General features: G+C 40.5%; 1 protein-coding gene across 3 annotated transcripts in view; it reads left to right on the top strand.

Moving 5' to 3' along the window:
- Positions 1–14,892, top strand: part of LOC126183795 (cullin-1-like) — a 221,017-nt gene that overhangs the window by 133,025 nt on the left and 73,100 nt on the right. For all 3 annotated transcript variants that reach the window (XM_049926033.1, XM_049926034.1, XM_049926036.1), the window contains one exon: positions 6,737–6,891. In XM_049926033.1, the coding sequence (XP_049781990.1) occupies positions 6,737–6,891 (155 nt within the window). The remainder of the gene's footprint in view (positions 1–6,736; positions 6,892–14,892) is intronic.

Raw genomic sequence — 14,892 nt, 5'->3', positions numbered from 1 at the left:
CCAAAAGTAATAATTCTCTGATAACATTTCAATAGAGAATGACAATGAGCAGCTGGAGAATTCTGTACTTGTGCTGCTCAGCACTCTATTGTGTGGATGACTGTGAATGGTATTACACTCGGATGACATCTACATCTACATCTACAGGGCTATTCTGCAAATCACACACAAGTGCCCAGCAGAGGGTTCATTGAATCATCTTCGCACTAATTCTCCATTATTTCACTTTTGAACAGTGTATGGAAAACAATAACACCTATGTATTTCCATTCAAGCTCTGATTTCCCTTATTTTATTATGATGATCATTTCTCCTCATGTAGGTCAGTGTCAACAGAATATTTTCAAATTCAGAGGAGAAAGATCATGACTGAAATTTTGTGGGAAGATCCTGCCGCTACGAAAAATGCCTTTGTGTAAATGATTTTTGCCCCAAGTCCTGTAGTGTGTCTGTGACACTCTGCCCCCTATTTCTTGATAATACAAAATGTGCTACCCTTCTTTGAACTTTCTTGATGCACAGCAGTATTCCAGAAGACAGACAAGTGCAGTGTAGGCAATCTCCTTAGTAGATATGTTGCATCTTCTGTGTTCTTTCCAATCTAAGTTTTTTGTAATAGTAATTCCTAGGTATTTAGTTGAGTATATGGCCTTTAGATTTGATTGATTTATTGTGTAACCAAAGTTTAATTGATTTGTTTTAGCACCCATGTGGATGACATCACACTTTTCATTACTTAGAGATAATTACCAATTTTTATACCATACAGATATCTTATCTAAATTGTTTTGCAATTGGTTTTGATCTTCTGATGTCTTTATTACACGATAAATGTCTGCATCATCTGCGAATACCAAGCAAGGTGGCACAGTGGTTAGCACACTGGACTTGCATCCAGGAGAACAATAGTTCAAACCCACACCCGGCCATCCTGATTTAGGTTTGCTTCAGGCAAATGCTGGGATGGTTCCTTTGAAAGGGCACGGCCAACTTCCTTCTCCATCCTTCCCTAATCCAGTGGGACTGGTGACCTCACTGTTTGGTCCCCTCCGCCCCCAAATTAACCAACAATCTGCAAACAACCTAAGATGGCTGCTCAGGTTGTCTCCTGAATAATTTATAAATAAAAGGAGCAGCATAGGGCCTATAATACTGCCTTAGGAAATGCCAGAAATCAGTTCTGTTTTACTCAATGACTTTCCATCAGTTACTATGAACTGTGACCTCTCTGACAGGAAAACACAAGTGTAGTCACATAACTGAGACAATGTTCCATGAGCACGCAATTTGATAACAAGCTGCTTGTGAGCTATAGTGTCAAAAACCTTCTATAAATTTAAAAATATGGAATCAGTGTGAAATCCTCTGTCAATAGCACTCAACAATTTGTGTGAGTTAAGAGCTAGTTGTGCTTCAGAAGAACAATGTTTTTTAAATCTGTGTTGACTGTGAGTCAGTAGATTATTCTCTTCAAGGTAACTCATAATGTTCAAACACAATATACGATCCAAAATCCTGCTGCATGTCAATGATATGTGTCTGTAATTTAGTGAATTACTCCTGTTGCCTTTCTTGAATATTGGTGTGATCTATGCAACTTTCCAGTCTTTGGGTATGCGCCTTTCATTGACCAGGCAATATTATGTAATTGTTAAATATGGAGCTGTTGCATCAGTATATTGTGAAAGGAACCTAATTGGTATACAGTCTGGATCAGAAGACTTGCTTTTATTAAGTGATTTAAGTTGCTTCACTACTTTGAGGATATCTACTTCTAAGTTATTCATGTTGGCAGCTGTTCTTGGTTAAAATTTTTCATGAGACCTGATTTTGATGGGTGTGTGGATTTAATTTTGGATTGTCCAATCTAGTTTTAGGTTTTTCACCATGTTACCATCAGGAAGTCTTAACCTAGCTCTGTTGCTAGCCCTGTGAGTTTCTATGAGCCATACTGAGCAGACAGCTCATGTCATTGCACATGCAACTGCTTCAAGATAGATTTTTCACTTCACTGTTAGTAACACAAACATATTCAGTAAACAAGTGTCGTGATGAATGCCCATGTGATGAGCAACACTCCACACTGTCAACCCTTGTTGACACAGAATGACAGTGTGGATAAGATTAAATGGTGTAGTGATGTGTCAGGATAATATCACACACTGAGCTGTTCCAGCAATCTTAGCTAAATCACTTAAAATTGGAGCAACAATGCACTCTCTGGAACTGTACTTTCATGTACTACAAATAGAATGTGCTATCAGAAAACTATCTTAATTTATTATTGTGGTGCCTAAATGCTTGTTGAGAGGTTCAAACATTGATGGTGGTGTTACATTATCTGTACACAAGATACAATGATAGATATAAACTTTTGTTTGTGAAGAAACGATATTAGAGAAGGAAAGTTGCTACTCACCATGTAGCGAGGATGCTGAGTCGCGATAGGCACAACAGAAAGATTCACACAATTATAGCTTTCGGCCATTAAGGCCTTTGTCAGCAACACACACACACACACACACACACACACACACACACACACACACATGCGTGCAAATGCAACTTGCACACACGTTTGCAGTCTCAGACAACTGAAATCGCACTCAGTTGTCTGAGACTGCAAACGTGTGCAAGATGCATTTGTGGGAGAGTGTGTGTGTGTGTGTGTGTGTGTCTATATTGCTGACAAAGGCCTTAATGGCTGAAAGCTATAATTGTGTGAATCTTTTTGTTGTGCCTATCACGACTTAGCATCTCCTCTATATGGTGAGTAGCAATTTTCCTTCTCTAATATTGTTACATTCAATCCTGGATTTTCCATTGTTTGTTTGTGAAGTGTATGTTAACCCTTAGACCATGCTATTCCTTGTGCCACTGTCTGTTTGCACCCATGTATATATTCCCATGCTTTGTGGCTATTTCTTGCAGTGCTGTGTAATCTGAAACGTTTTGGTGCACTTTTCTCAAATCAAGTGATAGTTGTAATTGCAAGTTGCCAACAATTTGAAGCTTTTGGCAGCAGGAAAGCAGGAATGTGTACTATGAAAATAAGGACATTACAGTTGATTTATTTTGACAGTGTCGTGAAGGTTTTTACTGGAGGAGTGAATGCAAACACAGTATTTTTTGGGCCGCGTGGGATTAGCCGAGCAATCTAAGGCACTGCAGTCATGGACTGTGTGGATGATCCTGTCAGAGATTCACGTCCTCCCTTGGGCATGGGTGTGTGTGTTTGTCCTTAGGATAATTTAGGTTAAGTAGTGTGTAAGCTTAGGGACTGATGACCTTAGCAGCTAAGTCCCATAAGATTTTACACACATTTGAACATTTTGAGTAATTTTTGGTAAATAGATGTTTCAAGAATTTCTGTCCTTGAATAATACATTTCAAAATCAGGTTTCTGAACTATGCCTTGTAGGAATAACATTGCAAACAGAAATCTCAATTGCTGGTTGGTACCCATCCGTGCACATGTGATTGTTGTTTCAGGGTATCCTCATGTGAACTTACAAACCATTCACCACATTTGTCCATCTAATTAATTATCATTTTTGATAACCCATTCTCAAAAAAGAATGTGAAAATGCCAACTGCGGGCCCGAGCACTGTTCATCGAGGATGTGGTGCAGCACCACCAGGCAGCCCGAGCTCAGTTTACTGAACACAGTTGAGCGGTTAAAACAACATTGTTTTGTTAGACTGAATGTATTTTTTTGGTGTAATCAAACAATGGAAAGTCTACATTGGAATGTCAACAATATTTTGAACAAGATAGATTGCTGCTACTCATCCTAAAGATGACACACTGAGGCACAGATAGGCACATGCTGGGTTTTTGGCCAGAGCCTTCTACAATGCACGAGCACACTCACCCCCTCCCCTCCCCTCCCCTCCCCCCTCCCCTCCCCTCCACCTGCCCCCCCCCCCCACACACACACACATGCTCTCAACATGTCATCTTTACAGTGAACAGCAATCTATCCTGCTCATAACAATGTTAATTTTTTGGTGTTTTACTTACAAGAGTGGAATACCACAATCAATTTAAGTTTCCTCATTATGGGAACTGAAGCATATACAGGGTGTTCATAAAGTCTGGGAACACTTTCAATTGTTTATTGCACAAGAACTAAACACTTAACACATGTCATACATATTGCATTTTGAAGAGAAACTCTGAAAGTTTCTCTTTCAAACATTTGATATGCAAACCAATAGTTATCCGGCAGATATCAATATGGTAATTGAATTTTTGCCAGACCTGTCCCACCATGGCATCATCGACTGTTGCAGTCACTTTCTGTATTCTCTCCCAGAGCTCTGCCACATCACGTGACAGTACATACACCATATTTTTATTGTGTTCCCACAGAAAAGCCACCCTGAGTGAGATCTGGTAATCGGGGAGACCATTTCATGAAACAGCTGTCCCCTTCTGTAGCATGGCTGATCCATTGATATGGCATCTCTGCGTTCAGGTACCCACAAAATCCAATTTGAATGGTTTCATAGACAGCTTCTGTCGCAGGACTTTCCACAATGTCATTGGAGCCATTTTGAATTCATGGGATCCATTATGCACCAATTTCTTTGGACTCCTTGTGAATGTCTTTCGTATGCGCTCCACATTCACCTCACTCACACTGGGGTGTCCGCTTCTCTTTGCCAGGCCCAAGCAACATACCTGAATTCGTCATGTTTGCAACTAGCGCTGACTGTCGGCAAATTACCAAACTACACGTGGTGGTATACATGCCAAAAAAAAAAAAGAAAAAAAAACAACTTTTAGGGTTTCAAAATTAGATATGTATGATATCTGTACAATGTTTGGTTCTTGTGAAATAAATAATTGGAAGTGTTCCCAGACTTTATGTTACCCAGTGTTATCTTGCTTTGGGACATTATGCAGAGAATTAGTAGACATTATGCTGGTTGATATTTCATTTTTGTGTATAAGCTTATTTCTGCTTTATTACCTTCATGAGTACATCTGCAAACAATTGCGTTTATCTATGTTTTACATATTATATAATTTATAAAGTTTTCTTTACATTCATTGTGGTACTCACATGGTGACACTGTAAACAGACATATGTCAAAACTATTATTTCTGTCCATATTTGTTGGATGTAACATTTTTTCAGTAATGTTTTTAAGTGTTCGATGATTTGACATTGCACATATGTTGTAATAAATTTTTTTATAATTTTGACAGTTGTAGAAATTCATGTTTGACAGCTAGTTGTTTTCAAAATTAGGTGTCAAACTTGGATTTCTATGACTGTCAAAATTATAAAAAACCTGTTTTAATATATGTGAATTGTTAAATCATCAAACAACTTTAAAACATTACTGAGAAAACATTACATCCAAGAACTACGGACAGCAGCAATAGTTTACTCAAAGTTGAAATATGCCCATTTACAATGTTACCAAATCCAGTGTAAAAAAACTATATAAATTATATATTAAATAAAACACAAATATATGTAATTGTTTGCAAATGTACTGATGAAGGCAATAAAGCTGAAATAAACTTATATACAAAAATTAAATACCAAACAGCATACTGCCTACTCATTCTGTGTGCAATGAATTTAGTTGAGGCAGACCACAATTTTAACAAATTGAATATTGATCTAGTTTGGATTAGCTTATATTTTGGTACCACATAAATATGAGGAATGTATGCGCTTGCAAAAAAGGAGGTGCCATGGGGGAGGGGAGTAGGGTCAAATGTAGCAGTAGACAAAGCATGTAAGCAATGGTTTGCTGTACTGGTTGTTGTGAAAGTTTGAAACTCTGTGTGTTATTTAAGAAAAAAGATATTTTGTTTTTCCATACAGATTTATGGTATATGAAATCAGGGGTCACTGGTCACATTATTTGTTGGCTATTAGGCTGGAAATATTTATCAGAGAAAAATTTGATAAATTAAGTACTTTTTTCCTTCTTCCACTTTCTCATGTCAAGTGTGGCAAAATATAGTAAATTGGAACTTGATGTTAATATGGAAAGATGAAATGGGAATATGACATCAGCATGTAAGAAATAGGACTGCAGAATGAGATTTTCACTCTGCAGCGGAGTGTGCGCTGATATGAAACTTCCTGGCAAATTAAAACTGTGTGCCACACTGAGACTCGAACTCGGGACCTTTGCCTTTCGCGGGCAAGTGCTCTACCAACTGAGCTACCAAAGCACAACTCACACCCTGTCCTCACAGCTTTACTTCTGCCAATATATCGTCTCCTACCTTCCAAACTTAACAGAAGCTCTCCTGCGAACCTTGCAGAACTAGCACTCCTGAAAGAAAGGATATTGTGGAGACATGGCTTAGCCACAGCCTAGGGGATGTTTCCAGAATGAGATTTTCACTCTGCAGTGGAGTGTGCGCTGATATGAAACTTCCTGGCAGATTAAAACTGTGTGCCGGTTGGTAGAGCACTTGGTAGAGCACTTGCCCGCAAAAGGCAAAGGTCCCGAGTTCGAGTCTCGGTCCAGCACGCAGTTTTAATCTGCCAGGAAGTTTCAATAGGACTGCATTTGTTCTCATAATACACTATTTGTTATAGAAACTTGCTTTGTGAAATTGTATGAGAGGTTTCTTTTTATAAAACTCTCTATTCCATATTAAATGTGTGTGATAATGAGCATGCTATTGTGCAACATTATCTTACGGTAGTCATAAAAATGTAATTATTTGAATTGTAAATTGGTCTTCTGATTTCAGGTTCAAATGAAGAGGATCCAGAAGGTAAAGGAAAGAACTTGATTCTCTACAAGGAGGCATTTGAAGATGTATTTCTGGCTGATACAGAAAGATACTATACCCAGGAAAGCACAGAATTTCTTCGGTACAGTTCAGTTCCTGAATATATGAAGAGGGTAAATATGCATTTGACTGTACAGAAGTATGACTTTCTGCACAATATATTTATTTTTTATAACCAATTTAGAAAGTTTATTTTGTTAACAAGGTGAAAATATGTGCTGGTTGCAGTGGAAGTTTGTTTACTATATTCTGTTGTATTGTACACATGTTTAATTCAACATAAGACAGTGGTTAATAAATACACCTCCAACACAAAAGTTGTTTTTAATACCACAGTTGTTTTATTAGGCTTGGTCCTATTTTAGATGGGGTGTCCTTGCCTTATTCAGCCAGTTACAGGGAGACCTACAGTTTAATTTAGATTCCAAACTATGATGCAGCTTGGTATTTTTCACATTAAAAAGTCATTGCAAGAAATGAAAGATGCAATAAGTGACAGAAAAATCTTAGGGCACACTGGGATTAGAGTAAGTAACAAGTGGGGAAATACTAGGAGTAAAAGGAACAATAGAGTTGTGATGATAATGAATGAAGTTAATAAGTACTGTGCCAAAATTAATCCTTAAAACTAAATAGCAAATATTTGTATAGAAAAGTGGAGGGAGAATCTAACAGGCAGTCTTCAAGTAACGTTTACATTGGTTTAGGCACAGAGGAATTAAAGATGTTAGCTACCAGTGGGCATTGATTTATATCAGTAGGGAAAGTTGAAATTTTGTGCTGGACTGGGATTTGAATTCAGCTCTCATGCTTACTGGCCAGATGCACTGACCACTATCCCATCTGAATACAGGAGTCATCGCAACTGCAACTGCAACTGCATGGACTACCCTGGCACACCTCCTGTCAGACCCAAATTCTCAACTAATCCACACACTACTGAAGTAGTGTCCTTTGCCCATTATACTCATTACTCTTGGCATTTTGCCAATTCGTGTTAGAGTTCAAGCTTGGTGTGCAAGACAAAAAGGAATTAAAGTGGGCATTGATTTGTATGAATCGAGAAAATTGAAAATTTGTGCCGCACTGGGATTCAAATCCAGGTCTCCTGTTTACTAGACAGATGCGCTGACTGAGACACCATCCAGAATTTTCAGCTTTCTCCATTGATATAAATCAGTGCGCATTGGCAGCTAATATCCTTAATTCATTTTTGTCTTGATTCATAGTGTCTGCAGGATCAAAATGGTGTCTACAGACACCACGTATATATTTTCATTGGTGTTACTCTATTCTACCTGCTTCCTGCTGACAACTTTCTTTCCATCACATTCTATCTTCAAATAATAAGTCCTGGTTTCTGTAGTTAAAAAGTTAAAAGATTATGAAATTTGTGTTAGCTAATGCTCTTTCTACTCCTCATGCCACTGTTACTGCTGACACAGTTAACTACCAAATGCAAAATATTTTCAACAGTAATGAAGGTAATTTGTTTCCAAGTAGTTTAAAGTTTTCAATACATGAAATTTCAAAGGCCTGAATGATGTAAAGAAGTCACATAAAAATGTGTGAAACATTTCAGAATTTGAAAATAATAATTCTTGTAGTTTTCATTGCTAATAGCTCTATTCTCCCTCTCTGTTCCCAGAGCTCCCTGCCCTGTGCACTTTCCTGTGGCACCCCATGCCTGCCTCATGTGCTTACTGGGCCACCCTGCCATTTCCTATAATGCTCTTGCCCCGTGTACATTCAGGATGCCCTCCGGCTCCCACCTCCCCCCTCCCATCCCCTCCCTTTTGTCATCATTTAGTGCACTTACTGCGGTGCCTCACAGGGCGTGTGGCTTCCCCTTTCCATTTCAGGGGGTCTTCGACATGCCACTGGTGTTTCACATGATATGCCTTCCCCTTTCCATTTCACTCAGAACCTTTGCTCCCTGCCATTATCCACAGCACTGCGCCCCGGCATATGCAATTTTAAGGGGAAGGAATGATGCGAAGTAGTTACTTCAAATGAGGCCAAAATTTGATGATGCAAACTCCGGTAGTTTCTGTTGTCTATGATACAATGACCCTCATATTTCCTACAGAGACTTCCTTGTATAGTTTCCCATAGTACTTTCAATGTGTACTTTTCCCTAACACCCCAACACTGTCGTTTACCATGGTACCTGGCCCCCTCTCATTTCCCGTGACACACCACCTCCTGTTTTTTTCCATGATATACCCTCTGGTCTCTGCTGTGCAGTGCTCTACCCACTACAGAGCCATCTGCTGTGATTTAGACTGCTGTCTCATGTGCTGTGGCCGCCTTGCCTCAGATCCATCAACAATGTTACACCCTTCCTGCCTGATGCTGCTTCTTGTATCACTTCTTGCCCCATGCCAGTTTCTAGTACCCTCCCTCCATCAGGCCACACATGTGGCACTGTCCCTCCCTTTCATCTTGTATGCCCCCTTTTACCCTGCTGTATCTTTCCATGGCTCTGCTGCCCAGTTTTGGTACCTGTGTCTTCTACAGTGCTGATTTTGTTGGGTTGGTCCAGGGACGGATGTCGAGGAATAGTTGGGTGCTGAGACAGAGAGCAAAATAATTAGAAGCACACATAATATGTGTGTAATGTCACTTAACTTTCTTCTGCAAGTCCAAATAGTATTCCAAACTAGTATGTTATGCAGGCAAATTCATCATAAACAGTCACACTAATAGAGAGGCAAACTAATAACACTCCAAAGACTGCAAATGAAATCCAAAATTGTGGCTGGAGCTCCTGATACTGTGATAACAGTGACAGTGTTGCATTGACAGCCATTGGTACCCTGTCTGGCACTGGACAGCACGATATTTGGGGGAAGGCAAAGGTGACTGTGACTGTGGGGTGCTCCTGGGCACCGAATCAACAAATGAAAAACCTGTGGCAATTTCACATAGCCCACACAAGTGCAGCTGATGCTGATGGTGCTTTTGCTGGCCAATTGGGCCTTGTGAGATATATAAAGAATGGCCTAAGACTTTCTCGATAATGCCTCATTTCTAGCACCTGTGTCTGCCAAAAATTCTGAAAAAGATGATATCAGTAACATTAAACTTAGACCACTCTGGAGGATGGGTTGACAGCTGCAGAGGATGCAGCAACTGAAGCAGTGTTCTATGTTGGTATCCATGCAAAACTTCTGCTGGTTGCATGGTGTTGTATTGCTGGGATCAGTATGATGAAAGGAAGAGCACTAATGCTTGGTTGTATGGGAAGCACATAACTTGTTCATCTGTTGCTTGAATGTTGGATGGAGTGTTCCACTTTGCCATTATAGTAAAGGTAGAACAGTGCTTTCATCACAAACTTAATGCCATTGGTGCCATAAAACTGCTGAAATCCTGCCAATGTGAACTGGGGTCCATTGTCCGAAACCAACACTTCTGGTAGACCTGCAGAGCAAAATATCGAATTCTGAGTTTGGATAGTACTAGCCATTGTGGTGGAATGCAGGGTCACCACAAACAGAAACTTGCCAAAAGTGTCTACCACAACAAGCCAACGAGAATTCCAGCAGGGACCTGCAGAGTCAGTATGCAAGTGCTGCCAAGGGGCACTGGGTAAGGGCCAATAAAAAAATTTATGTGTTCTGCATACACTGGAAAAATTGAAATCAGTTGTTCAGTTGGAGTGTCCATGCCAACCAGTGTGCAGTGGTTTTATGTGAGCTGCTTAGTGTGCACAATACTCCAATGTCCTTGATGGAGAAGGCAAAGAATTTCCTTCTGAAGCAAATGTGACCCAACTACTCAGGATTTTGTCTGTGTGTAATATGACACACAGCTGGACAGAAAGTTGTGGTGAAGAGCAAAATAATGGTGTACAACTGCATCACTAATCTGCTGAATTGAATCTGGCCAACCAGTGCAGAGGTACTGCAACAGATTCTTGGGTCTGGAGTCTGCATCTGTGATGGGAAAACCATCAAGTGTTTCATTGTCCTGAACATGATTATGCAAACATGAACCTTCAAAAGTGTTGGATGCCAAATCAGCTCCAACTGGTAGGTGAGAGAGAGTGTCTGTGTTCGAATGCTTAGCTGTTGGTCTGTACACAATTTTGTACTGGTGATTTGAGAGGAGCAGAGAGACCAACACTGCAGCTCTTGTGTCATGCATGGAGGGACTGGCTTCGAAGGGCTGGACGATGAGATGAGAGGCTTGTGACCTGTCGCCAAGTAAAATTTGCTGCCATATAAGTATTGGTGGAATTTCGTCACCTCATATATGATAGCAAGAGCTTTGTTCTCAGTCTGCAAGTAGCTGCACTGTGCCTTGTTAAGGAGTTTTGATGTGAAGGTTATTGGCCTGTCTAATGATGCAACTCTATGTGACAGGACAGTGCCAATCCTGTAAGAGGATGCATCGACCACAAGCACACCTGGCTTAACAGAATTAAAATGTACCAAACAACAATTGCTCAGTAAAGCATCTTTCAGTTTCTGAAATGTGTCTGGACACTCTGTAGTCCATTTAAATGGAACATTCTTTTGGTGAAAATGAAGCAGTGGAGCTCCAATCTGTATGGCATTTAGAATGAACCCAATGCAATAAGTCAATTTACCCAACACAGCTCGGAGTTCACAGATGTTCCCAGGAGCTGAGAGATCTTGTATGGTGGTTAAGTGTGACAGCAAAGAGTGGATGCCTTGACTGTTGAATGTCCTAAACATTCAATCTCAGTCTGGAAGAAGGCATACTTGTCTTTATTACACTGTAACCCAGCATCTGAGAGTAATTGAAACAATTTCCTGAGGTTTGAAAGATTTTCCTTGGGAGTAAGACTATGTCATCCAAATAGTTTGAACAAGAAGGAACTGTAGCAGTCAGCTGTGACAAATAACATTGAAAAATTGCAGGTGTGGATGCACTGCTGAAGAATAATCTCAAGAACTTAAATAACCCCATGAGGATGTTGATCACAAAAATTTCTTGCGACTGTTCATCCAAGGGAAGCTGCAGATAAGAACTGCAAAGATCAGTCTTGAAAAGAAGCAACCTGCACCAAATTTGTCATTGAGTTCCTCAGGCCATGACAAAGGGGAAAATCGATCACAGTGTGAATTTACTGTTGCCTTGAAATCTGCACATAAGTGTAACATGCCTGAAAGTTTTTTAAATATCATTAATGCTGATGCCCACTGACTGGCTGCTATGGGGGAAATCACACCATTGTCCTGCCAAGATAAGAGTTCTTATGCCACCTGATCTCTGATAGCGCAAGAGACAGGTCATGTTCAGCAAAACCCTGGTTGTGCATTGTCTTTCTTAGTAATGCGAGCCTCAAAATTAGTAGCTTTGTGTAGGCCATCTTGAAAAAGTCACTAAATTCATCACACATTTCAGCTAACTTGTATGTAGGCACAAAAGAGTTCACAGAGAGAACATTGCCTTGAATGTGCAACCCAATCAAATCAAAAGAATCCATGACAAAAATGTTTTCACTGTCACATGGGCACAAAAGTGTGAATAAAATTGTTTGGTAATGTTACAAAAAGTGGCAGGTAAGCTGTAAATGCCTAACAGAGGAATCTCATGTCCACCATAACCAGAAATAGTTGCCTGTGACTTCTGCAGCTTAGGCTTTTCTGACAGTTCATAAATGCTTCTGTTCAACAAAGTCACTGATGCACCAGTGTCCAACTGTGTATTATTTTTTGATTTACAGTCTCCAGAGTGATCCTGAATAGAAGTGTGTGCACTTGATTTGCACTGTGTAACACTAGAGTGACTACTTGGGGGGGGGGGGGGGGGGGGGACTGCATTTACATGCACTGATTGAGACTTTGTTGAATGTGTAAAGTGTTTGAGTGTTTGTTGGACTTGGGTTTTTGCAGACAGCTTGAAAGTGACTGTGCTTGCCACAATGATAATACTTAGCATCAAGACAGGGGAACACCTGACACTTGTGAGCTGTGAAACACTGAAGACAAGATTTTTCACAACTGGTCTGCTACCTCGCACACTGAATCTGTTTATACCACTGCCATGGCTGAGATTTTGTGTGCTGTTGTGCACAAGCTATGGGCACAGCCTGTTTACTAGTATTATGTGTAGCACAAATAGGAGCATTGTCAAAGTCGGCCATTGCACTGTCTCACAAATCTTGATGCTTCGCTAATTCCAAAACTAGTTGCAAACTAGGATCATGAGTCTTACGAATCTGTTTGCATATGCAAGGATCTTCCACATTTTGAGTAATGGCATCCCTGATCAAGGGATCTCTGTAATAACTACCACACTCGCACTTAAATTTGCAATGGCGTGTAATCCCTTGTAAGTTTGCTACCCACTGCTTAAGAGTCTGACTTGGTTACCTCTGCAAACAAAAGAATTTTTAACATGCTGCTGCCATGTTAATCTGTTCATCAAGTTGTTTGCATAGTGCAGCTGTTAGTTCTTCACAAGGAACACTTTCAGGGCAGGCAGTAGGGAAAAGCTTACAGGCTAGCCTATACATTGACAAACCAATTGTTGCAAGAAAATAAGGTTGCCTGTCCCTACCTTCAGTGCGGTGTGCCATGATGCGTGCATTGAGCTTTGCTTGGTACTCAGATTACTCCTAATATGTTGAATCAGAAGCACAGAATGGTGGTCCAGAAACAGGTGATGCTGGCTGTGGCTGTGTTGTCTGAGACGAGGTTGGCGATTGTATGGTGGCTTAAACTGCAAGCATTTCTTGTCATCATTTCCATCAAACTCTTACAGTGAAAAGTATGTACAGTCACTGAAAAACAATGAATTAAAGGAGAAAAAAATTGCAGCCAAGTGCAGGTCAAATTTTGGAACATCCATGGGTACAGTCTCATTGCCAGTTGTTGGTTTGGTCCAGAGGCAGATGCTGAAGAATAGGTGGGTGCTGAGACAGAGAGCGAAATAATTAGAAGCACACATTATATGTAACATCATATACTTAACGTTCTTTTGCAAGTCCAAACTAGTCAATTACACACACATTAGAAAATTGTAGCGAAATGCAGGAAGATCTGCAGCGGATAGGCACTTGGTGCAGGGAGTGGCAACTGACCCTTAACATAGACAAATGTAATGTATTGCGAATACATAGAAAGAAGGATCCTTTATTGTATGATTATATGATAGCGGAACAAACACTGGTAGCAGTTACTTCTGTAAAATATCTGGGAGTATGCGTGCGGAACGATTTGAAGTGGAATGATCATATAAAATTAATTGTTGGTAAGGCGGGTACCAGGTTGAGATTCATTGGGAGAGTCCTTAGAAAATGTAGTCCATCAACAAAGGAGGTGGCTTACAAAACACTCGTTTGACCTATACTTGAGTATTGCTCATCAGTGTGGGATCCGTACCAGATCGGGTTGACGGAGGAGATAGAGAAGATCCAAAGAAGAGCGGCGCGTTTCGTCACAGGGTTATTTGGTAACCGTGATAGCGTTACGGAGATGTTTAACAAACTCAAGTGGCAGACTCTGCAAGAGAGGCGCTCTGCATCGCGGTGTAGCTTGCTCGCCAGGTTTCGAGAGGGTGCGTTTCTGGATGAGGTATCGAATATATTGCTTCCCCCTACTTATACCTCCCGAGGAGATCACGAATGTAAAATTAGAGAGATTAGAGCGCGCACAGAGGCTTTCAGACAGTCGTTCTTCCCGCGAACCATACGCGACTGGAACAGGAAAGGGAGATAATGACAGTGGCACGTAAAGTGCCCTCCGCCACACACCGTTGGGTGGCTTGCGGAGTATAAATGTAGAAATGTAGATGTAGAAACAATCACAATAATAGTGAGGCAAACTAATATGCTGTAAAGGCTGCAGGTAACCTCCATGATTAGACTGCATGGTGTCGGTGTGCTCTCTTCTTAATTATTAATTATTATTGTTTTGTGGTGGTGCTACTCACGTGTGCAGGTGCATGTACAAACTGGCTGTGGTTTGGCTGGGCAGCGACATTTGTTACTGCCAACCTGTTGATACAGAATGCCTGGCATAGTGTCAATAGTGTGTAACACTACAGATTCTATGACTAATACCTGGTACTGAGTATTTGAGTAATAGGGATTAGTGTCACAGTGAAAGTGGGCAATGTAAGCAACTACTATGTAT

This window comes from Schistocerca cancellata, chromosome 4 (genome assembly GCF_023864275.1).
Source record: "Schistocerca cancellata isolate TAMUIC-IGC-003103 chromosome 4, iqSchCanc2.1, whole genome shotgun sequence".
NCBI lineage: Eukaryota > Metazoa > Arthropoda > Insecta > Orthoptera > Acrididae > Schistocerca > Schistocerca cancellata.
This window is presented reverse-complemented; position numbering and strand designations above follow the sequence as displayed.